This window comes from Phacochoerus africanus, chromosome 2, assembly GCF_016906955.1.
Source record: "Phacochoerus africanus isolate WHEZ1 chromosome 2, ROS_Pafr_v1, whole genome shotgun sequence".
NCBI classification, from domain to species: Eukaryota; Metazoa; Chordata; class Mammalia; order Artiodactyla; family Suidae; genus Phacochoerus; species Phacochoerus africanus.
The window spans coordinates 187,647,003-187,673,151 of NC_062545.1; the positions used below are offsets into that span (position 1 = coordinate 187,647,003).

Below are 26,149 nucleotides of genomic sequence, written 5' to 3' on the forward strand. Positions count from 1 at the left end.
CTAAGATCAGAAATAAGACACGGATGCTCATTCTTACCAATTCTATTCAATGTAGTACTAGAAGTTCAAGCCAGAGCTATTAGGCAAGAAAATTAAAAGTATCCAAATCAGAAAAGAAGAAAAAAGTCTCTATTCACAGGTGACATGATCTTATATGTAGAAAATCCTAAAAAATTCCACAAAAACACTACTAGAACTAATAAACAAATTCAGTAAAGTTGAAAGATCCAAAAATCAATATGTACAAATTTGTTGTGTTTCTATAAACTATCAAGGAACTACCTGAAAAAGAAATTAAGAAAACAGCACCTTTTACAATAGCATCAAAGAGAACAAAATGCTAAGGAATAAACTTAACAAAGAAGGCAAAAGTCTTGTACACAAAAAGCTACAAAATATTAATAAAAATATTAGTGAAAGACATGAGAGAGGACACAAAGAGAAAGATATTCTGTGTTCATAGAATGGAAGACTTAATATTGTTAAAATGGCCAAAGCAAATTTGACCCAAAGCAATCTACAGATTCAATGCAATCTCTATCAAAAGCCCAATGACATCTTTTATAGAAATAGAAAAATAATCTTAAAATTCATATGGAACCACAAAGGGCCCCAAATAGCCAAAACAATCTCAAGAAGAACAATGAAGACCTCATACTTCCTGATTTAAAACATACTGCAAAGCTATAGTAATCTAAGCAGTATGTTACTGACATAAATATAGACATATAGACAAATGGAACAGAATACAGAGCACAGAAATAAACCCACACATATACAGACAACTGATGTTCAATAAGGCTGCTAAGAATACACAATGGGAAAGGACAACCTCTTCAATAAATGGTGTGGCAAACACTGGATATCTCCGTGTAAAGAATGAAATTGGACCCCTATCTCACACCGTACACAAAAATCAACTCAAAATGGATTGAATATTTAAACATAAGACCTGAAACTATAAAACTCTTAGAAGAAAGCCAAATGGGAAATCTTTGTGATATTGATCTTGGCAAAAACACCAGCAACGAAAGCAAAAATAGACAAATGGGACTACATTAAGCCAAAAAGCTTCTGCACAGCAAACAGGCAACCTACAGAATGGGAAAAATATTTGCAAATCATATATCTAATAAGGGGTTAATATCCACAATATATAAAAAATTCATATTACTCAATAGCAAAAAACTAAATAACCCAACTTAAAAATGGACAAGGGAATGGAATAGACATTTGCTAAAAAATAAGCAAGTCACAGAAGGACAAATACTCTATAATTCTACTTGTATGAGGGATCTAAAGTTGTCAAACTTAAGCAAGTAGAAAGTACAGTTCTCCAGGGGCTACAGAGAGGGAGAAATGAGTCATTGTTCAGTGGGTACAAAGTTTCAGTTGTGTAAGATGAAAAAGTTCTAGAGATCTGCTGTACAACATTGTGCTCATACTTAATGATACTATACTCTAAAATTTTGTTGAGGGTAGATCTCATGTGTTTTCTACCACAGTTACTTTAAAAAATGAGTGCACCTCATACTAGCAATCAAAGAAATGCAAATCAAAATTATCACTTGTCACATTAGGGAGGGTTTAAAAATGCTAGTGAGACTTCCCTGAGGCAGGCTTTCTCATTTACTACATGTTGCAGTATAACTTGGCAGGCGTGATCATTTTGAGAAATGCTTAGGAAATATGCATCAAAGGATCTTAAAAATATTTATGCCCTTTGATGTAATAATTTTGCTTGTAGAAAACTGTTCTCATGCAGTAGTGGCAAATGTAAATATGTTTATTGTTTAGATGACCTCAAATTAAAAATCTTCCCAATGTTTCATAAGAGGGGGATGGTTAATATTGGTATGCATGATGAAACAACAAAAATGATTATGAGGTTTTAGTAACAAAACCATTCACATTGTAATGCTAAGTGAAAAAAGGAAGGATAACAAAATGTGCAAAAGGTGAATATACTACTGTGTAAAAAATTAAAAATAAAAAAGATGAAGGAAATACATCAAACACATTGTATAGGTTTGTTTCTGGGTAAGGAAACTATGGATGATTTTAAATAAAATAAGATTTTTTAAAAATACTTTTTTTCAGTGTTCTCCAAACTTCTAACAAGGACCTTATATTACTTTCCCAATTAGGAAAAAATGTGTGAGTGAGTGTGTGTGTGTGTGTGTGTGCGTAATTTTAAAATTAAATGCCATCTAAGAGTTCATGAAAGAAATAATTTCTCCAAACATACATTTTTGAAAGTATCTTCTTACTCTTTAGTCTTTGCAAACATAAACATGTAAGGTGACTGCAAATTAGACTCATTATTCTAGAAGTACTGGAAGGTGTTTGATTGATTTTATTTAAGGTATGGGTGAGACATATAAGCTTCACTAAATCTTTTTTTTTTTAATTGTTATTTCCCCATACAATGTTTTTTTTTCCGACTATACAACATGGTGACCCAGTTACACATACATGTATATATTTTTTTCTTCTCTTTTTTCTTTTATTTCTTCTTCTTTTTTTTTTTTCTTCTCACAAAATCTTTTCATTCTAACTCGAAAGCTATAGACCTAGCCAGGCGGTGGGCCGGTGGGGTGGAGGTGGGGGGGCAAGAGAAAGTCTTGTTATTTATTTGCGATGTTAACACGTGGCCTTAGGTACCCCAAGAAGCAGCATAACTCCCTCTGGGACACCATGGGTGGGTCACCCTCTTCAGGAAAGTGGTTTAGGAGAGACTCTAATGGGATGGCAAGCAAGGAGCGAGGGTGTGTGAGGGGGTGGGGTGTGGTCTGCCCTGGCAGCCAGGTCAGTCAAACCCACCCTGGCTTTCAGTGGGTTGGCAGATGGCACAGCCAGATTGTCCCACCAGCCTGGAGCTACTAACTAAAACAATTACATTCAAGAAGAGATAAATTCACGCTACAATCAGATTCCTAATATTAGCAGGGGAGGGTGGGGGTTATGTTCTAATCCGCTTAAGTTGTGAACAGGAAACTCTAATGAGGGATGGGCAGAGAAAAGTGCAAGCTGGCTTCAATAGGGACATAATTGATTCTCAGAGAAAATTGATCTTATGCCCCACCACCCTATTCTCCTTCCGGCCCTGCCATTTGATTCTACTTCTAAGGTGTTTTTGTTTGTTTGTTTGTTTGTTTGTTGTCTTTTTTATTTTAGAGCATATGAATGTTCCCAGCCTAGGGGTCCAATCAGAGCTACAGCTGCCAGCCTACACCACAGCAGGATCTGAGCCTCATCTGCAACCTACACCACAGTTCATGGCAACGCCAGATCCTTAACACACTAAGCAAGGCCAGGGATCGAACCCACATCCTCATGGATGCTAGTCAGATTTGTTTCTGCTGAGCCACGATGTTTTTGTTTTTTTAACCTTCACTTACATATTTCTTTGAAACCAGACAAAGCAAATTTGGGGGAAGGAGGGCCCAATCTAGAAAATAGACATGGTTTCGGTGGGTCCATGCTGTCTTTAAAACAAACAAGCAAACAAACAAAAAAACTTGAACGAGTTGCCTACAGTTAACAGTTGGGAAGTTTGGTATACAAATCAGGATTTGGGCTTTTTAAAAAAAGTTAAATTTAGCAACAGTAAGTTGTTGTGTTCACACAGCAACTATTAGCTGGAGAGCAGTGACTGCGCCCCTCTGAGATGGCACAGTCTCACCAATTTGCCACAGTCTTCACTCAGCCCTTTTGCTCGTTTGGATTTCCATTCCTGGCCCCTGTATGCATGAGGTTTTCAGGTGTCAGAGTGATTCCCCAAACTGCATAGCTCTGAGTTGCCTAAGATAAAAATCCTCTACTGCTACAAAAACTCGATTCAAAGCAATACTTCCTGTAAATAACTCTGATAAAGACAGAACTGATTAAGCACTTTAAACAAGCTAAAAGACATCAGGCAGAGCAAAAGAAAGAGATGGCAGAGGTGCCCTGGGCAGTCAGAATGGAGGTCCTTCAAAGACCAGGACATCCTATGGGAAACTCTCCGCCTAATGTTTGGAACTTAGTAGGAGGTTAATAAATGTTTGTTTCCATCTTCCTAAGAGCAGATGCAGAGCACAGCAAGGAGGAAATGGAACCAGAATAGTGTAATGCAATGCACAAAAGCACAGCATGCCAAGAGGGAAGAAGGGAGGGGGTAACTGTAGCCTAGAGAGCAGTAGTAGCAACAGAACAAGCCTGGAGAAGTTAGAATGACGGAGAAGGGTACTATAATAACCGGGGCCTTTATACCTGCATCATGATTCTGGTAGATCTTTGCTAGTCACACACCTGTATGGTAAGTAAGAGCATAGAGTAGATAGATGAAGACAAAGTTAATCAAGCAGAAGTTCAGGTAGAAACTCACCAAGACACTAGTGATGAGAAAGTATTTAACACTTTAGTGAAGGATTGTTGGTTAAAATTAACAGAATACACACAAACATACGCACATTACAGAGAATATGTAAAATATGCAGAATAGCTATGTGCAGCTGAAGTATAGAATTTCTATACTTAGATGAAATAAGTTAATTGTTTAACATGTTTTTGTGTGTCTTTGACTGACCAATGGTGTGGCTTTGGTTATTCTGAAATAATTTATTTCTAAAGGCCTAATTAAAAAAAACAGTTATTAAGTAAAATTTTCTGCAGAACCATGTCACTACAGTAATAACCTGTCAGAGAATGTTAGAGCGTGATACAGTGCAATGGAAGGTTCCTGATGCAATTATTTATTTATTTTTCTAGCCTTTTACTTAGGGTCACAGCCAACTGCTCAGTTTTTTATACATAGGGTAGCTTTTGCAGTATTTATTTCTTTAAATATTTAACGGTCTTGAGAGGCAGTGACTGACAATAATATGGTAGAGTTTCCAGCATGCACGCTTAATAAATGGTAAAACAATAAAATCCTGCATGATGAAAACCAGCAGTCAGTAAGCCTTTTACACTCTAAAATATTTTAAAGCCCTAGCAGTAACTATTTAGAAAAGCATAAAAAGCAAGCATAATGCATTGGCCAAATTATAATAAAGAAACATTCACTAAAAAGTTCAATTTCCATTTAAACTCTTTAGGGGATTGAGAGAAGTGTATGGGAAAGGGGACAGAGTATGAATTTAAAAAACAACTTTTTTTGTTTGAACCATGTGGAGCTCTGCTGACGACAAACCGGGTTGCTATATCCTACACAATGGCGGGGTGCTCCTAGAGCCTTCGAACCTCTTTTTAATTCCCTACCAATTGTCAAAGCCCTCCAAATTTCTAGACTACCTCAAGATTTGAAGGACTTTTTTTTGGAAGAGGGGGCACCCAGGTGTGCGTTTGCGACACCTCCGGATGTGTGCCGCTACACATTGACACCGGAAAGCAAATGCTCTTATACTCCGAGAGCAAGTTCTTTATTTACATCCAACTAAAAGCGGGAAACTAGGCTAGGCTTGGGAACTTTAACCGCGGTGCTTGCAGGATCAAGCGCAGCCTTCAGCCGCTGGAGAACTCGGCGGCCAGGGCTGAGGACCCCGCGCTGTTAAGTTTGGGGAAGGAAACGAGGAAAAAAAAAAAAAATAGAGCTGCTCCTTTAAGAACTTCCTTTCCCTTTTACTCTATGTTTACATAACACGGGGGCGATCCACCAAGGGGCCCGAGGGGGGCGGGGAGTGGATGCTGGCCGCCCCCACGCGCCAGGGGAGGGGGAGCGGGTGGGCGGGGGCTGCGGGCGTCTCTAGGAAGGAGGGGCAACTCCCACCTGCCCGTGCGCCTGCGGGGCGGCTCCGAGGTCTGGCCCCCGCCCCTCCCCCTCCAGCTGCCCCCGCCCCTCCCTTGCACGCTCGCTCCCTCCCTTCCTCCCTCCCCCGGGGCTTCCGCGGCTGCAGCTCTCGGCGCGGGTAGGTCCCTCTGCTGCCCGGTCCCATTTGTTGCCGAGTCCAGCGCGGGGCGGCCGCGGCGCGCGGAGCTCCGGAGAGCCCGGCAGGGCAGCCTCGCAGCCACGACGGAGCAGCCGCGGGACTGGCCGCCACGCGCCCCCTTCGCCGCCGTGCCCTTCCCCGGCGCGCTCACCCCCTTCTCGGGATGGGATTGTAGCGGCGGCGCGGACTCGGCGGGGATCGCGGCGGAGGCGGCGGCGGCGGCCGAGCGGGGCTCCATGTTTTCCCCCGGCCAGGAGGAACACTGCGCCCCCAATAAGGAGCCGGTGAAATACGGGGAGCTGGTGGTACTTGGGTGAGTCTGGGGATCCCTGACCCAGGGAGCTTGGGGGCGGACGGCGAGCGCTTCGGGCTGAGTGGCCGCCGCGCGCCCGCATCCCGGAGTAGGGCCAGCGGGGTGGCTGAGGAGCTCTCTGGGGATCGCCAGGGAGCTTGGGCCGGCGGCAGCGACTTGGGGGGCCGGGACTGCGGGTTCAGTGGCAAGATGCCCCCATCAGGGCACTCGGGGCGCTGCGGCGGACACCAGGATGCGCTATCCGTGCGGAGGACGGTGGCGGCTGCAGTGGCAGGGACTGGGGCGACCCCGGCCCCGCGGGGCGCAGCGCTCGGGGATCAAGTCCTCGGTGGTACAGGGGCTCTACCTCCCCGCGTGCCCCGGTAGGGGAGTCGAGGTAGGGGCCAAAGCTGAAGCACTACCGTCTCAGGCTCCTTTCACTGTCGAAGGAGACCTCCCCCCACAAACTTGGCGAAGCTGCGCGGCTCCTCGGGACCCTCTGCCGGGGCTTACTGCGAGCCCCGGGCGCCAGAACTCCGATCTCGGCACCACTGGCTCTGCGGCCCGGGGCAGTGGGATCCGCGCGGGGGGCGTCTGCGGGCAGCGCTTTGCATGTTGTTGTGGTGATCGCCGTGGGCAGCCGCAGCTCGAGGGCAGTGAACTGTCTGTGACCCGGGCGTGCAGGCCGGCCCTCAGCTCTCCCTGCCGGGAGTGTCCTGGAGCGCTCAGGAACGCTGCTGCGCCAGCCTGGGCTCCAGCGCGCGGGGCCGCATCCCCTCCGTCTGTCTGCCCCGGGATTCGGCCTCGCAGGCGTCCTTCCAGTGGTGGGGAGCGCGCCCGCCGCGCCCGCCTCGGCTCAGGCTCCGGCTCCCTCTCCGCTTGTGAAAACCACATTTTGAAGATAGTAATTATCTACAATCGTTAAACAGCAGCAATTAGAGACTTCATCTACTTCCTGAGTTTCCTTGTGACATTTCTATTGTTTACCCTTAATAAGCCAGGAGAAAGGCTTCGCTGGGATTAAAGCAGGATCAAGTGGGCAGTGAAAGGGGAGCAGAATGGGGAGGGGGAGGTGCGGGAAACTTGGGAGAACCAGCAACTGAGCAACTTGGGTTTAGTATTGGAGGAGAAAGGATTATTTTTTTTCTTCTGGGATCTGTCACTGCCCGCAACCGGGAACCCGCGCTTTTGTCCTTCTCTGTTGAAAGACCTCTCTTCTTAACATCATGAGTGCTGAAAGGTAGACTTAGCACACATTTGAAGCGTCATGGGTATGGAAAAACTCGGGCACTCTGAAAAATGTTTTGAAAACCGAATACCTTAAAGTGAATGCCGACCGAAACATAATTTTAAGGAGAAGAATTTTTAATAGAAGCTTCCAGACACAGTACAGCTCAAAGTTACGTAGTCTTCCTTTTTCTTTTTTTCTTTTTTTCCTTTTTTTGCTGCACTATTAAGTGGAGTATCATTGGGAAACTCCTTACCTATTTTGAAGCTGTTTGCAGTTAAGCGTTTTTTCTCACCTGCATCTAGTTGCACTTATCAGGGTTCGCTGGGAGGAGAGAGGAATGGCAGGAAAAAAAGCCAGAGTTTAGCTTGTCTTATGTAACCAACCTAAGTCCAGCCTAATTTTGTGCAGTTTGGTTTTGTTGGTGTGGCTGGCTTCAGAGTATGTTTAACATTGTGAACCTGACATGAAAGATTAACTTAGGCCAGAACTTTATTTCATTATTTCCTTTTGAGGAAGTCGTGGCTGAGATGTTTCATAAAAGCAGTGTGTGAGTGGGCCTGGAGAGGGTTTCTGTGTTCATAGCTGGAAGTGCAGGACATTCCAAAGCCCCAAAAGGGATTTATACCCTGGATTGTCTTAATATCACAGGCTTACTCTGAAGCAGGCTGTGTAAGTGTGTTGCCAATTGCAGGTGCTCTATCCTTTACTAATGGTTTTCCAGGAGACACTTAGTATGACATAGTTGGCACTTACATTAATATTTTGGGCTACTCAGCGGTTATTTGTGCACATACTATGTGCTAGCACTGTTTGGCATGGAGGATCTAGCAGTAAACAAGGAGCTTTCATTTTACTTTGGAGTGGTGGGTATAAACAGAAGAAAACATGTAAACAAATGAATAATAAATGGCAATTTCAGGTGCCGCCAAATTGTCAGCATTAGTTAGCTTAGGGAGTGTCTGCTGTAGGCAGGCCTTGCTTTCTTTAGCTAGGAGGTCAGGGAAGGTCTTTCTGAGGAAGTGAAAGGTGAGCTGAGATCAGGCTCTTGAGAAGATGCTGCTCTGGCTTCTGAATACTTGACAAGAATTGTGGCCTTTTTCTGTTTCTGAGAGTAGGTGTCAGACTCTAGCGATACTGAACATTGAATGAGGGATGCAGCGGAAATAGTGGGAAGGTAGGTAGACTTCACTGAATGAAATATGCAGGGGAAATACTGAGAAGGTAGGTAGACTTTAAAGAGACTCTAATTAATCATTATCCCACCTTTACAGACAAGGCCCTCCCTCTTAAAACAACAATAATCAAATAAAAAATTATTACCAACTTTGCATGTCTGATCATCCAGAACATAAAGGTAGAGAATTTTAAGTAAACCTTCATTTTGGTAAAATTAATCTTGAGATCTAAAAATGCACAGTGTTGATACCGATAGGAGTTTTTCTTTATAAAATACAGTGCATTTTCTCACTAAAAAAATGTTGGAGCTCCCTGGTGGCCTAGCAGGTTAAGGATCTGGTGTTGTCACTGCAGTGGCTCTGGTCACTACTGTGGCATGTGTTCAACCCCTGGCCCTGGGAACGTCCTCATGCCATGGGTGCGGATAAATCAATAAACAACTAACTGTTATGTGTTTGTTCTTTTTGTTCTCTCCTGAATTTCATAGTAAAATGTTGATAAGAAATCCTGAAGAGCAGTCTGGGGAGCTATATAAGTATATGTCTATATCCCTATACAAATACTTCCATGTCTTTTCACGTGTTACAATGTGTTAAGGCAATTGCCAGCTAATTAGGATTTTAGTAGGGTCATCAATTTCTCAGCACATTGGTAGAATTTAATTATTTCATGATTCCAACCAGTGAATGCATCATAGCCACAACTCTTTATGTCTATTATGTAATTGAAGGTGGAGAAAATGGCTAGTCTACCTGTTAGCTCTCTTTTGCTGTTAATTTTAAACCTGGCTAAAATGTTAAAGTTGAGGTGCCTCAGGATTTGAGAGGCAGTTTGGTCTAGTTCATGGGAAGAGGATGAACCACCAGTCAGGAGACCTGGATTGAATTCCTGCTTTCTTGCCCCACCGGCTTTGTGATAGTCCCTCAGTCTCTGCCTCTTTAGCTGTAATGAAATATGACTGGATTAGGTAGTTGTCAAGGACCTTTCTGGTCTGTATCCTGTAATATTGTTCATTGGCTCAAATGTGGAAGACTTATAGTTAACACAGTCTAGGTAGCCCAGCATATGTTGATTTTGAGAGCTGTGTTTTAATAGCAGAAAAGATTGATGCTGTGATTACTTTTTTTGGAAGTAGACTTGTGGGAAATAGGCATTTTTAAAAGTTGTAACCGTATGCATATATTTGGCACATCAATGTTAGATTGTACATGAGGGTGTTCAAAATTTCATAAAACTTTCTGTTCCACGTTGAAGGAGGCAGTGATGTTTTGAAATTAAGCTTAGTAGGTGAATAAAACTAGCATAAGGAAGAGATAATCTGATGATGAAATTTTAGAACTGAAAGGGCCAAAGAGGCCTTGGTACATGTTCAGCTCTTTAATATTACTGATGGTGAAACTGAGGCTCCCCAGAGAAAGGAGATTTGTTCAAGTTCGTAGCTGAGCAGGATCACCGTACTGCAGGCCACTGTTTCCCCACTTCAGGGCAGATTCCACAGGGCTGTCAATTCCTCATAGCTTCAGTTTTTTTGGTAACTTGGAAGAAGGGAGCTGAATCTCCTTGTGCATTCAATTTGAAGCATGCAGCTTTTTTGCTGACTAACGTCCTATCTTGGTTTTTGGAAAAATATTGCTTACTTTTAGTTTCCCTCACCTCACAGTTGAATGGATAATGCATTTTGCAAGGCTTTTTTTTTCACTTGATGCTTCACCAAATGTATTTTCATTGGCTCTCTCAACCAGAGGTTTTTAACCTGGGGTCCACAGTTGGAATCCAGGGAGTCCTTGAACTTGGATGGGGAAGGAAATACATCTTTATCTCTATTGTGCTCAGACTGAGACTTCGCATTTCACTCTGTTATGTGTCTAGGCAACAAGTAGACCTGCTGCTAGACTTGTTCAGAAGTACATAATGTTATTGTATCACAACGTAAAACGATCTTGATAACTAAGTATAATTGATTTCATTTTTAATCCTTTGTATGGCATTGTATGCATTTAAAAATATATATATATATTTTTTTTTCTGAAAAGGGCTCAGACTGCCAAAGGGATCCTTGGAAGAAAAAAAAGGTTAAGAATTTCTCGAGCTGTGACTCAAAAATGAAATATTGTAGTAAAAACAGATCAAGGTCTACAAAAGGCTGGAGGTCCAGGGGACCACCTGCCTTTTCCCCTTTGGATTGTATAGCATGTTATAGATTAGACAGAGAGGATTGTTGCTGGAAGAGTTTATGGTCTTTATTTTCTAAACAAGCAGGTTCCAGTTTCTAGATGCCAATTTTTGTCTTAACGATGGCACTTTGCCTTGACCCTGTCCCCTTGGTAGTAATAAGAAACCTTAAAAATATACCCTAACGCCTTTTCTTTTCTCATCCTCCTCTCTAATTTGGGTCTGAAGACCAATTAGTATCTTTTATAGACTTTATAGGTCTTTGAACTTTTTTTTTTATTCAATAAAACCAAGTTCTTATTGCCACTCAGCATGCGGGGTGATCCTAAGAGCTCAGATCTGTGTGTATGGATGGAGTGCCTAATTTTGTGGGCTATTAAGGGTCATGATGTGACTGGCTTCGGGTTGCTATATTTTCCTTTACTAACTTTAGCCTTGTGTGGAGTATGCGGCTGTCTGTGTGGTTTCTTGTCTGACTCTCTCAGATTTGTTTCTCTCTTTAACACACCAAGCCTGAAACCTTCATTAGGACTTTTCATTTTTGGTTGGATTTCACCTTGTGATCAATATTTAGGGATGCTTTAGGTAAACAAAAATAAAATCAGATTGATTCAGGTTCCAGCAACGTATTACCCAAACATCTTTTATCAAAAGGCTAAAACGGAAAGGATGCCACTTGCTATCTTTGAGAGAGACCAGTGTTGTCATGTTGAGGCAGTGGTTTTGTGTCTGCTGTGCAGGGGTTAATGACGTGGCCTCCCCGAAGTTAGCATGCAGGCCATAGATTGGCCCTTAAGTGGAGACAGCAACCTTTGATGGACCTTGTCGGTGTGGGGAAAAAATAACTGAAAAGGAATTTCTAAGATCATTTGATGTAATTAAAGGTTTCTCCTGGAGTGGGCAGAATTTCTTGTATAAGAAGAAAATCGAGGTAGCAATGATTCCGTTATTCATACTGTGCTTATTGCTACCTTCATCTTCTGGAAAATAAAATGAGAGCAGAAAGTGCTTCCAATTTCTTAGATTTATCTAAATCAGCTCTTCTCAACCACTGTCTCAGCCACCTCGTATGTGATGATCAGTTTTGTGGACAGTAATTTATGACATGTAATAAAGTGTGGCTCTTTCAAGTGATTCCAAGATGTCCCGTTAATAATGTCGTTTTACCCACTTGCATTCTGCTGTGTTTCCCCAAGTGGGAAAGGAAGGGGTGCAGTTACATCAAGCAGGCCAGGAATTTATTCATTGGACAAATATTTATTGGGGCGGTACTCTTCCTGGTGCAGGGGATACAGCTCGACGAGACAGACACGCGAATTGCTCTCTTATTCTCGTCACAGCCCTTTAGGAAACAGTTATTACAAATATGCAATTCATTCATTTATTCCACAAATATTTGAACATCTGCTGCCTGTCGGATGCTGTCCTTGGCACTAAGAGGTGCAGTGGTGAACAAGACACGTATCCTCTGCTGCCATGGAGCCTATGTAGAGTGCAGTTTAGAGCATCAGCTATGATGGGGGACACATTGGCCAGGTCACCTAACCCCATGCCAGAATGGGAAGGGGATAGCCTGCTGGGGATAGAGGGAAAGCATGCGCTCGGAAGAGGATATACAATCTTCTTAGATCCAGAGGTGAGCATCCATGCTCCCTTGAGGACTGGAGAAAAGCTCCGAATGGCTGGAAGAGAGTGGTTGGGTGAAATAATGTGAGAGATGAGGATGGGTGGCAGGTCCGGCAGGATTTGGGACTTGATCCTAAGGGCCTGGGAGACTCTAGCAGGGTTTTCAGTTCCGAGATGAAGTGGAGGGAGCACTTCTGAAGAGAGGGCTGCAGTAGCAGGGGTGGGGGGAGAAGCTCAGACAGACGGGGGATGGGTGGGGTGTGTGGGGAGCCAGCCAGCTGCTGTGCAGATCCAGTTGCTGGTTCCTGTCCCTCATGAGATCTTGTCATACCCACTGCCCAGGGTTGCAAGAGACTGGCTGTTCATTCAGTGACTCAGAAATATTGGCTGAGGACCAGCACTGCCCCAGGAGCTGCTCTGCATACAGAAGGGGGGAGAGAGACAAGGCTGCCTGCATGGAGCTTACCTTTCGTTGGGAGACATGGGTGGTGCAGTTGAGCCAGTGCTGCAGGTAGATAGAGCACTTAATTCCAGTAAGTGCCAGGAGGATGATAATAGGATCTGGATGACAGGGGTGGCGGGCTACTCAGGTCAGGTACTGGGGATAAGGTAGTGGGGGCCCTTGTGGACAGAAAAATCAGGGCAAACTTTTCTGTGAATGTAGTCCTGTATCCTCTGAGAGCCCCCACCTTTTTTCAGTTTTTTTTTTTTTTTTCCCTGTTTAAGTTGCACAGAGTGGGTTCTACTCTTAACAACCAAAGGGTTCCGAGTATTCTCTTAGTTAAGGAGGCAAACTGTATAAACAGTTACCAGAGGAAAAATAGAAGTGTAAACAAATAGAAGGACGTATATTTAACATCCTTAGATACAAACAGGGTTCAGTCTGCTGTGCTGCTTGCTGCGTGCCCAGAGTGGTAATTGCATCACACTAGAGCATTTTGAAAAGATCTGCTCTTCCCTCCAAGGAGACATTCAGCCCTTGAGGACGCTGACCTCCCCCTGCTTTTGATGTGCGAGGTGTACCTCTTCAGGTGCACAGGAGGTGCCATGAAGGAAGGGACTTCTCTGGCACACTGCAGTGCCCTACTCAGCTCAGAGGTGTCCCCAGGGCTCAGTGACTAAAGTCACTCAGTGCTGTAGCACAGCTGCAGGTTTGTAAACAGTCCTCCCAACCTTAAGGGCTCAAGTGAAAGGCTCCCTGCAATACTCAACGTGTACTTTACTGACACCAGATATTCCAGGTTCAACGTCTGTTTGTTTTTCTTTTTGTCAGTCACCTAGCAGTCGTTTTGTCACCTGCAGAAAGTTCTGCCTTGCAGGGAATCAGGCCATCTGTTCCCATCCCACCAGCTGCTCCGAGCCACACCGTAGTGCACCAGGGTGGTGCCGAAAGGCCGTGGTCATTAGGGGCTGCTAACGATGGCTGGAGAGGCAGTGGCGGCCAGGCCTCTTGGATGACAGACCTAATAAATATGCATCAGGGGCACGTTCAGCAGCAGGTTTAAGACAACTGCAAGTCATTCTCCATCGAGGTTTTATTTCCAGCCATCCACATAATGCCTCTCCTTTGCAAACACTTAACTCTGTTCATACCCTGCCTTTTTGCTCAAGCAGAATCTGTGCTTAGGATAAGAATCGTTATTTCAAGCTTTGTGCCGCGGTTCTCATTAGTACTGGTATAACAGAATCCAAGCAAAACAGGCAGTTGTGTGTTTGGCTTCCAGGCTGAGGGTGTGAAAGGCCTGTTTTCTGTTATCAGGTGCCTTTGAGGAGCCTCCCAGGCCCCTCCCACTCTCCAGTCTATGGCCTTCCCCTGCTACCTGCTACATGGCTATAGTGCGCTCTGATATAATCAGAAGTTGTGATGGGTGAGCAGTGAGGGTTTTCTGGAGCACATGATTGATGGATTGGTGATGACCTTGAGGAAAGGCCCTTTCTGCACAAGGACCATAAACACAAAGAAGGATGCTTCTTGCCAGATCCCAGAAAATCAGATCTTTGCTCTTGGGCATGAGACTACATTAGAGTTTGGATGCTCTTGTTATTACACGCTCTTGGATAGAATTCAGAATGGAATCTGTAGTTTTGCTCTAGAGCTATACGTGGAAGTTACGTGGAAGAGATAGAGAACAGATAACTGTGTTTGTCAGGAGTTTATGCTTCTCAACATTGTTTTCATATTCTTAAACTTTGTTCGTATAATAAGCATTCAGTTGTTTGATTCCTTAAACCGTTCAGTGAAAGAGTTATATCTAAAGGCCATGATGTTGAGGTAGACAGGACTCAACTGTCCCACTCAGACTTAGGACCAGTTGGAGATCAGAGAGCTCAGGGTTTTAACTTTGTCTCATGTCCTTCCCTTGTCATCTTCAAATACAGCCAGTGTGCTGGACCTCCCTAGGAGGTGAATCCCTTCCCCTTGAATCTGGGATATTTTGGATTTACTTTGACCAGTGTCTGTGACAGAGGCCTGTGGTTGTAGCTTCCTTTTTTGTTCTCTTTATTAATCTGCCGGGGCTGCCATGACAAAGTACCATAGGCTGGGTGGGTTGAACAGCAGAAAATGACTTTCTCTGTTCGGGAGGCTGGAAGTTCAAGATCAAGGTGTCTGCAGGATGGGTTTCACCTGAGGTCTCTCTCCTTGGTTTGCAGACGGCCATCTTGCTGTGTCCTCAAGTGGCTTTTTTTTGGGTGGGTTGCCCATCCCTGGTGGCCTTTGCTTTTCTTATAAGCAAACTAGTCACCTGGATTAGGGCCCACCCATATGACCTAATTTAACCTTCATTACCTCTTTCAAGACCCTGTCTCCAAGTCCATTCATACTCTCAAGTGTACTGAGGGGTAGGACTTGAGCACAGGAGTTCATTCTTCAGCATCTTCTTTAGAAGGCAGCCTCCATACGAAGAAGTCTGACTCCTTTGATGGAGATGGTGGCCCTGGTGGGTGAAAGGAGAAGAGGCCCGGCCAGTCCCCAGTCATTCCAGCCACCCAGCTGAGGCAGCTGACTGACTGAAGCCATCCTGGATTCCAGGGCCCACCAAGCTGCCTCCAGCCACATGGCATGGAGCAGACCTGAGCCGTTTCCTCCAAGCTCTGCCTGAATTCAAGAATTTTGAGTGCCAGTTGTCCTTTGAAGCCATATGTTTGGGGGTGGTTTGTTACCCAGCAGTGGACACGCAGACACCACAGTGGTACATTGCATGTGGCTCACTTGTCAGATCTGACAGACTAATAGGAAATAATTCACTACGGGTTTTTGTTGTATTTGTTTCCTTCAGGTTATTGATTATTTTAATAAGCACAATTTCAGCCTTTCAGATGAGTTATTCCAACCATTAAGTACTGTCTGGCCTGAATATCTTAGCTAACAAAAACATTTGTTAAATAACTTTATCATGCCTAAGTCATCTCTGAGTCTCTTTGTGTTCATTACTCTTCATAATCAATATCGTCTCCTGAAATTCACGGAGTGCAGGCAGTTGAGGAACGGCCCCACTGAGCTGAGAACCATGCTTCTGGTAGACCTGAGCATAAGCAGCTTTAACCCAAGGCCACTAATGCGTGACACAGATTTTCGGGCTTTTAAAGGGCCACCTGACATGAAACAATAGAACGAAGAGAGATTTGAGGCGGGGAGGTCATCTGTCCTAGCATCGGGCAAGTCCTGGGTGACGAAAAGCTCTTTTGTATGGGTTGTGCTTGTCTGTGACTGCTGTCTGTGTGACTGCTGTCTGTAGGAAGGAAGTCTGGTTCCCGAAATAATTCCTGGGTCACATTTACCTCACGGAGCCAGGTCCACACCAGGTAGGAAGCAGGCACAGGTGGAAGATGGCTCCAGTGTGGCGCTGTCAGGGCTGGGCCAGGGTGCTCCCTCCAGGAGACAGTGTGACAGTGGCCAAGTTGCCAGCCACGTGCCCGGTCCTCAGGGTAGAGACAAAGAACCACAGGCCTCGACTTCCAGTCACTGCCTTCAAAGTGAGCACCTTGCGAAAGAGTACAAGACTCCTGCAGTCTCTGCAGTGAATGTCATGTCTTAAAATGTCCTCAAATTCTGTTTGGGAAATTTTAACATTTGCCGTTTTTAGAAGAACTGAAACATGTACAATGAAAACTTCTGCATTCAGAATTTGTAAACTCAGCATAAAAGAAATTTAAATAAACTCGCAGATGGTGTATTTTGTAAGTGTGTAGCTTTATTTTTTTTATTTTTATTTTTTGTCTTTTTAGGGCTGTACCCATGGCATATGGAGGTCCCCAGGCTAGGAGTCCAATGGGAGCTGGAGCTGCCGGCCTACACCACAGCCACAGCAATGCCAGATCTGAGCCACATCTGTGACCTGCACCACCGCTCATGGCAACGCCGGATCCTTAACCCACTGAGGGAGGCCAGGGATCCAACCTGAAACCTCATGGTTCCCAGTCGGATTCGTTTCCACTGGGTCATGATGGAAACTCCAGTATGTAGCTTTTAAAGAATTTTTGTTTTATTGAAGTATAGTTGATGTTCGTACATCAGAGTGATTCAGTTATACGTGTGTATATATATTATTTTCAGCTTGTAGCTTTTATAATTTTGTAGTTTTTAAAGCTTAAAACCACACTAAAATTTTTGGGAGACCAAATGTATAGGTAGATATAGGTATACATGTTTTATTACCTATGTATTCTGTATGGCTATATTTAATTAAAAGTGGGGGAGTTCCCGTCGTGGCACAGTGGTTAACGAATCCGACTAGGAACCATGAGGTTGCGGGTTCGGTCCCTGCCCTTGCTCAGTGGGTTAACGATCTGGCGTTGCCGCGAGCTGTGATGTAGGTTGCAGACTCGGCTTGGATCCTGCGTTGCTGTGGCTCTGGCATAGGCCAGGGGCTATAACTCCGATTTGACCCCTAGCCTGGGAACCTCCATATGCCGCGGGAGCGGCCCAAAGAAATAGCAAAAAGACCAAAAAAAAAAAAAAAAAGTGGGATTCACTGTACATACTAGAAAATTAGGCAGTACCTAAACATATGCACTAGACATTAACCACTCAGTATGTGTGGGGTGATGCTGTTATGGTTGCTGTCTTGACGATGCTGATGATCTCACATTTAGGCATCCACATAGGGAATGCCTTCCGGGGGCCTGCAATCCAAGGCAAGACAAATAACCAAGCAACAAACTGTACACGGTGTCAAGCAGGAGTGGGTAGAGGCAGCTGTTATTTCAGGCATGCCATGTGCCTATTTCTTTTGTGTTTTTCTCAATCAGTTCTAGGAATTCGATTTTATTAGTTGGAAAGCCAGGCTTTGGTTCAGGTAACTCTCCTTGTCAGTGGCAGGGCCAGATCAGAAGGTGGGTTTGTTTTTGCTGCAATGCCTGATTCTTCCCACCAAGGTGAAGGTCAAAGGCATGCATGTTGCTGGGAGGTTGGGAAAATACCTTGGAAGAGGTGGCCTTGAAACGAAGTTTTGAAAGTGGCCTCAGTCTTTGTAGAGCAGCAGCAGTAAAGAGTGGGGTTTTGGAAAACTTGAGATGTTTGGCTAGAGGCTGAAATTCTTGGGGAAAGAGATACATTTGGAATATCATCAGCTGCTCAGCGTCCACTTGTGCTGGGGATGTTGGGGGTAACAGAAGAGGCGTCCCTGCCTTCATGGACCTTGTCACCTATCAGGAGTGAGGGACTTGAATCAGATGCAGACTGGCAGGGTGCTGCTGCGAGGCACCGGGTTTCCTGAGGGTGTCCTGCAGTGCACAGAACTTGTTTCTGTGCAGAGGGAAGGATCCCATTGAAGCTGAGATGGGAAGGGTGAGGAAGAGTTAGCTCCAGTCATGGGGTGAGAGCGTTATGTGTGGAAGCTGAGGAGCTGAGACATCTGGTGAGTTTGGAAATTGTGGGGCTGGGGACCAGTGTAATGAGGGGGAGTTAGGAGGAAGGCTGGCCTGGGCTCTTCCTGTAAGGTTGAAGCCTCTGGGACTTGGAAGGCTTGACCACATTTCCAGGAGTTATTCTGCATGGAGGTAGCAGGCGGGGACTCAGCTTTCTAATCTGCAGGATGGATCTCCTTTGAAATTTGCAGTTAGGTCTGCACTTTCTCTTTTGTAGTTCATTTCCCTTATCTTTGTCTCACTTCCCCGCCCAGGACAGTGGCTTGTTCTGGCACGGGCCCTTTCTGAGGAGATGGCCCTGGTGGAATAAAGCCATTACTTGTTCACTAGTGTATTTTGGAAACTTGTGCTGGAAACAATGAATATTATAGGGTCAAACCCCACCTGACAGAGCAGTTAGGGATTATAGAACCTTTACACTCAGCCATCTGTCCTCTAGAGCCTTGCTTTCCCCAGACACCCAAGCAATGGCATCCTGCACTCATTGTGCCCTGGATGGAGGGGACCTGCAGCCCCATGCCCCTCTCCGCCCTGCTTCCCAGGAAGCAGAGTGTATGACTCATCTTAGGGAAGAATACTGGGCGTTCTTCCTCTTGGCTGTTAGTGAAGAGGCCAAGAGCCTGGTCTTGGTTGCCTCTGGCTGAGTTGGGCCGGCAGTGGAAGTGTGGGCACTGACTGGCATTGTTCATAGAACAGTTGCTCTGGTTGCTGGAAAGCAGAGCAGATCGGAGGTAGATTCTTTTTTTTTTTTTTTTTTTTAAATGGCCACACTCGTGGTCTATGGAAATTCCTGAGTCAGGAATTGAATCCTGGCTGCAGCTGCGACCTATGCTGAAACCACAGCAATGTCAGGTCCTTTAAGCCATGGTGCTGAGGCTGGGAATCGAACCCTCACTTCTGCGGAGACCCAAGCCACTGTAATTGGATTCTTAGACACTGTGCCACAGCAGGAACTCCTGGACTTAAGAATCTTGTGATGTTTGCAATAGGTATGAATCTCTGATCACTGCCTGCTTGCCCCTCGCCCCATCTCAACTTCTACCTTGTCCTCAGTGTGTTCCCTCCTTTTGAATTGGAGGTCCCTGGTCAGACCCCTACACAGTTTAAAATCATCCTTAAAGAGAGAGCATCAGGATCTGAGTGTTTTTTGGTTTGTTTGTTTTCTTTTTTAGGGCTGTTCCTGCAGCATATGGAGGTTCTCAGGCTAGGGGTCTAATTGGAGCTACAGCTGCCGGCCTATGCCAGAGCCACAGCCATGCCAGATCCGAGCCGCATCTACGACCTACACCACAGCTGACAGCAACACTGGATCCTTAACGCACTGAGTGAGGCCATGGATGGAACCTTCAACCTCGTGGTTCCTAGTTGGATTCATTTCCACTGCGCCACAGTGGGAACTCCAGGATCTGAGCTTTTTAATCTTTTTTTCCCCTGCAAAGATGAGGAAATTCCAGCTAGGCTCTTCTCCTTAGTGACTGGGTTCCTGCCTTCTTTGGGGGAGGTTCTCAGAGGGCCATTGCCAGGGTGGTGATGGTGGTGTCTCAGCGTCCTGCACCGAGTGCTGGCTCTTAGCTAGGTCCTGTGCAGGTAATCATGCATGGCCTGTTTAAGTTCTGACCAAGGGAGGTGGGTACCATCACTCATCATTTTATAGATGCGGAACTTGAGCCATGCGTGAGGTTGAGAAACTCATCCAGGATCGCTAGACTGTTATGTGGCAGAGCTTTGATTCAAACACAGGCCTTTCTGACTCCAACACCCTGTTCTTAGCTCCTGCCTCTACTGTGTGGTACAGTTTTGTACCTTTTAATTTTTTTTTTTTTTGTTTTTTTTGTTTTTAGGCATACCCATGGCATATGGAGGGTCCCAGGTTAGGGGTCTAATCAGAGCTATAGCTGCCATCCACAGCCATGGCCATGCCAGATCCGAGCCACATCTGTGACCTACACCACAGCTCATGGCAACACCGGATCCTTAAACCACTGAGCAAGGCCAGGGATCGAACCTGAAACCTCATGGTTCCTAGTCGGATTCGTTTCCACTGTGCCACAGTGAGAACTCTCCTTTTTAATTTTTAACCAAACCCTTTCTATATTAGGTATTCTCATTAAACACCATAACACAAAAGTTTCCTCTTTTATGTAGTTATCAGTAAGGTTGAATTTTTAATATATTTACAACTTGTGTGAACTTTTTTTTGGGGGGGGGGGTTGCATACATCTGTGCTTTGTCCACTTACGTGTTTTTTAAAAAAATCAAATGTATGATCACCAGGGAATAAAAACATGAATCCTCATATCTGTCTTCTTATTTACCTGACTATATTACAGTTCAGTTAATACTTGGGTTTTATAATCTATAATAATTCAAAGCTCATTTCTCTAGTTTTGAAACTGGTTCATTGAGTTATTTTTCTGATCTCTCATCTTATTAGTTGTGGCTTGGACCCCTGAAATCTTTCTTTTTCCCCTTGCCATTGTTTATGATGACTTAGGCTTGTATTTGCATGTTGTTTACAGCTTGAAAAAGGGGTTTTAAGCCCTCCTGTTGCGTTCTGCCTTCGTGTTATTGCGTGTTGATTTTTCCTTTGCTGTCTCATGATTTTCCTGTTAGTACCTTCCCCACTCCCTCCATCTCCTCCCTCACAGCCCTGAATACAACCTGTTCCAGCAGTGGCCCTAGTTTAGCTAATCCGAAAAGCAGAGGCCAACAGCAGGGCAGGAAAAGTGCCTTTTATTTGTTTATTCTGACTGTCAGCTTCGTTCAGATGCCACCTTGAAGGCTTTGATGAAACAGTTGACTTAGACCCCTCTGAAAGCTGATGTAGCTTGATTCTGGACTGTTTCGACCTTCGTGTGAGGACGGTTAAGCCTTTTTGACTGCAGATGTGGTGAGGTGTGCACGACCTAGGGGTTCTAAAAAAAATGTCCTTAGTAAACAGGCGTCCTAAGATATCAGATGGTAAAATACCAAAGGACAAATGTAGCCTCCTGATAAGCAGTATTCAGTGTTACATGGGGGAAAGGCAGAGACATGGAAGCTCTGCAGGGGAGTAATTCAATCAGGGGGTTCTGATAATGTAATAAACTCACAGGGTGAAACTTGAGTGGTTGACACACTAGAATGCCCTTCAATTGAAGTATTGTCTTATAATGGTTGTCTGCCCATGGACGACTGTTTTAAATATTAAAAAATAGCACAACTCATTTTTTTCCCCTGGATAGGAGAAAAAGGACACCTGTCATCATCACCTGAATAATTTGTGTGCCCTCCTGCCACCCTCACCCCCACCTCCATGACTGTGCAAAAGCTCCTGTTTGGGGTTTATTCGTTGGAAATCCTGTCCTGATGATTGAGCACACAGACTCCATAATGTGCAAGAAATGCCCCAGCTCCTTGCTTATGCTGGGTACCTGTTAGCCATGGTGGTGAGCCTGAAGGCTTCTCTGGCTCCGAGGGGACCCCCTGAAAAAGAAGAAGTTGTCCCTTTATTTGATTTTATTTTTTGGCTGCGCCTGTGACATGCTGAAGTTCCTGGACCAGGGATCGAACCCGTGCCACAGCAGGAACAGTGCCAGATCCTTAACCTACTAGGCCACCAGGGAACTCCCAAGAAATTCTCCCCTTAACCCATTCTCCAGGCAGCTGAGGGGAATTCCTTCTCCTGTAGCAGAGGTCTCAGACTGGCTTGCCCTGTCCTGCCTTGTCCCGCTGCTGCACTTGCACTGCAGGAGGCAGCAAGAACTCTGGGTCCCTGATAGAAAATAGTATGAGAAAAAGAGTGTATGTAATACGTATGACTGGGTCACTTTGCCGTACAGCAGAAATTGACAGAACATTGTAAATCAACTCTAATAAAAAAATAAAAAATAAAATGAACATTAAAAAGAAAAAGACCTCTGGGTCCCTTGTGTGCTGTGAGAGGCCTGCACAAGGGCTCCAGCACCCCGTCACCTGCCGGGCGCTCAGTTTCCCTAGGCCTCAGAGGAGGTGATGTCACTGCCATTGGAGAGATGGGGATGTGACGATGCCTGGGAACTGAGGGATATCTGTGAGCCTGCACAGTTCCTAAAGGATGTGGAAGCTCAGGAATTTGAATCCAGGTCTCAGATTCTAAAGCCTCTGCCTATTGGACTTCTTTAAACCTGTGCATTAAAATGTATGACATAAATATCATACATTGGATAGGGATCAGAAGGGTGGAACTCTTAATGTTGGGCACTAGATTCTGAAGCTGTGATAATAAGATTAGGAGGGCCGGAGGGAGGTGGGGGATGCACTGGTGCAGGCAGTGCAGGCGATAGCCCGGAGTTGGCCCTGCCTCCTGCTCCCGGCGTAGCCTCTGACACATCCCTTTATGTTCCTGTCCTTCAGGAAAGGGTCAGAGGATGCCTGTCCCCACTTTTCCTGTGGCCTCCATTCAGCTCCAACTCAGACAATAGAGCTGCATTCTCTCAGGGGAAGGGCTCCCCATGGCCCTTCACTCACAGATGAAATGAATCATCTCCGATCTAATTGGGTTTTTTTTAATCCACTTGAATACTCACCATGTTAGTTACCAGAAGTCACGTACTCTTCACTTTTGCTAGTGTGATTATTTCGCTCCAATTTCTCCTAGGGTTAAACCGGTTTGTGTGTCATAGATTTTGTAACTTTTAGAGGTTAGTACTAATCATTCATACTAATCATTTAGCTTTCTCCCACTGATAAATGTGTAAATAGCATTTTTTTTCAAGGCAGACCATGTATATTCAGGTAATATGAAGTTAATTTAAAAAGCTGTGTGCTAAAAAGATGATACAGAAAGAATATTGATGAAAATTTCAGAAGAAGGAAGAAGAACCATCCCTGATGCTAATGTTATTTTCATTTTTTTATATACTCACTTCTGACATTGTGTCTGCAGAAAAATATTTTATATACTTCATTTTGTATGTAGTATATGTGCTGCTTTTTAAAGTATTAGCTAACCAACCTTCATTTTAGGAGAATTGTTAGGAAGACATTTACAGTAAGCCAGATATATATATATTTTTTTTATCAGAGTACATATGTGTTAATAGGTTATCTAACATTAATTTTGTCTCCCGCCCTTTTTTTTTTTTTTTTTTTTTTGAGGTGGGTTTGTAGCATCAGACTTGCCACGTGATTTCTAAGGTTTCTCTCTGGGAGACGGAGAAATTACAGAGTTACGCTATCTGCTGTTTGAGGGCTTTAAAAGGTCTCTGAAAGATGAGTATGTAGGCTAAGGGCATGGCTCTTGACAATAAGCTTCTTCGGTAAGTAGAGAAAAGGACACTTTGAAGGATATTAAATTCTACACTTGAAGTGCCCAGTCAAGCCCGAGGTAACTTACTTCCTTGTCCTTGGAGCCTAGTTCCCAGCCCCCCATTAGGCATTCATAGAACTCTCTCCTCTTTGCTCAATTTCTTGCCTGCATGTGGTTCCCTCTGCCTGCTGCATCCTGCTCACCTGCTAAGGCTGAGCCCAGGTGTCATTTCCAGCAGGATCCCCTTCCTGACTCCTCCTCTTTTTCCTTCAGGCTGGAGCAGTCCTCTCTGGTGAGCTGTCTGCACCCTATAAATGTCCCTTCCTTAAGGACCACCCCTCAGGGCAGAGCCTGGGTCTCCCTCACCTGCACTCTGTCCCAGCACCTGGTTAGAACCTGGCACTTGGTTGATGCTCCAGGATTTGGATGAGGAAAGGCTGCCCTGGAAATCTGAGCAGGATTCTAAAGTGGATGGCCTCTTCCCCATTTTTTTTTTTTTTGCTCCCTGCTCTGATTTTTAAGAACCATCCATTCTTAGGATTCTTTACTTTCCCGTAGATACTTTGTATGGTTATATTTCTCTGATTTCACTTCCTAAAGAGTTTTCTCCTGTTTGCATCTTCCAAGGTAAATTGCAGTGTTTGTTCTTCAGTACGTGGATGTGATGATGAACACTTGTTTCCAGTTGACTCTTTGGCTCCGAAATGAGATGGTGGTGAATTTAAAGTTTTCCTTTTAAACTTGAAGAGAGAGATGGCGTTAAAGTGGATGCGTACAGGGATGTAATCTGAAGCTACAGTAATTTCAGCTTTAAAGGTAGCATGAAAAACCTCCCTAGAAAAGTCAACGCATCCTAACACATTTTGACAGTGATAAATCTTTATTTTTACTCAAAATTAGTTGCTGTGGTTTCTTATCTTTCCACTCTGAAGTCACATAAATATTCTTTCCATTATTTTTTTTCCTGATATTTATCACAACTGGCTTTTATGTTCACATGCTGGCTGGGTTTGTGTGCTTTCTCTGCATCTTCTATGTTCCAGCTCCTTTCCTTTGATTGTTTAGAGAGCTTTATGCTTATAATGTATATGATGTTTGCTGTTCAGCCAGTTTCGCTGTGTTCTTTTTCATGTGCCTACAAACATCTCTGCTGTTTGTTGACTTTTCCTCTATTCTACTATGTTGAGTACAGCTCGTTATGTATTTGAAGAAAGACAGCTGGGGTGCTCTGGAAGCCAACTTGAGTTTATTTTTTCATTCCTCTATTTTTTTTTTAATCATTATCAGGAGGAACCAGAAATCTTGTCATTTAACTCTGTTTCTTTTGCAGGAGAGAGCTTTGGATAGCAGGGGAATATAAGCCATCATTCTTCCCTGGTTTTCTTTTATTCCGCCTCCCTCCTCCCTCCTCTTCCCGACCCCATTTCCACCGTTCCTTCAGTCTACAAGTTAGAATTCTCCAGTGAATGTTTGTCTCCTTTCTCCATCCCAACTTTCGTTCTTAGAGGGATAATAGTAGATAATGAAATGTCTCAAATTCAGGGTTATTCATAGGATTTATAACAAATAAAAAGGGAAATGCAGTGATATTTTTTAAACATTACATTGGAGAGCCATGTGGTGGTCTGCATTATTCTGAATTAAGGTCCTTCTTTACGGTGTCTCTGCAACCTCAAAGCCGAATTCTAATTCTCGCCTCCCACCACACACACCTGGTTCTGTGAGCCTGTGTGCTGACTCTCAGCTTCCCAACAAGGAGAAAGGAAATGGCCTCCTTCTCAGTGAGTCTTTGGGAGTAAGCTGCAGTCCCTATGACTTGTGAATTGTGGTTATATAAAGTTGCTTAATTAATTTGTTCATTCAGTCTTGATTGGATTATAAGAGACTGTATTATGGTGAGTATTTGGTTGATTATTTCTGCCTTGTAGATTTTCTTTCTTGTGTATTATTGGGCACCTGCTCTCAATAAAGAAAAAACTGACCTAGACACTGCAGGTATTTCCTCAAAATGAGGAATAATATTTAAGAATGGTAGTCCAGAGATCTTGGTGGAATGTTGGTGGTTGATGAGTCAGTTTATTACTAAAGACTTGTCTAAAGTGAGGTTTTTCCCGGAGCCGAACATTTTTGGCTTTCGGTTATAAATGTATCAGCCACACGTGGTGACTGTTATTAAATGGAAAACAGCCTTTATTTTTCTAATAGAGTATGTTCCGAAACTGGAACACTTGTCTCTTCTATACCAGAAGTAACTGGGTAGAAATAAGACTGACAATATGCTGCTTTTTCTCTTTACTGAGAAAATTGAGTCACGTGGTTAACAACCTCAGCTTTGTACAGTAGAGATATCAGTGAAACAGCGCTTTTCAGGAGTGGCATACACATGGACCATTGAAGTTTTACATTAACTGATAACTAAGCAGAAGTCTCTGTAGAGGGTTTTTTTTTTTTTTTTTAGTGCGATATAATTGACATCTAACATCTTAGTTTCAACTGTGTGACACAATGATTTTTTGTCTGTATTGTGAAATGATCACTGCAGTTAAGTTGGTTCCCATTCATCACTATCCATAGTTAACATTTTGTTTCTTGTGATGAGAACA

The 26,149-nt window shown here is 44.2% G+C and overlaps 1 protein-coding gene across 1 annotated transcript in view; it reads left to right on the forward strand.

The window, feature by feature from the left end:
• The first annotated feature begins 5,864 nt into the window (after positions 1 to 5,864).
• PELI2 (pellino E3 ubiquitin protein ligase family member 2) overlaps positions 5,865 to 26,149 on the forward strand; it is a 206,708-nt gene continuing 186,423 nt past the window's right edge. The window contains exon 1 of the mRNA XM_047767420.1: positions 5,865 to 6,225. Coding sequence (XP_047623376.1) covers positions 6,149 to 6,225 — 77 coding nt within the window. The 5' untranslated portion in view covers positions 5,865 to 6,148. The remainder of the gene's footprint in view (positions 6,226 to 26,149) is intronic.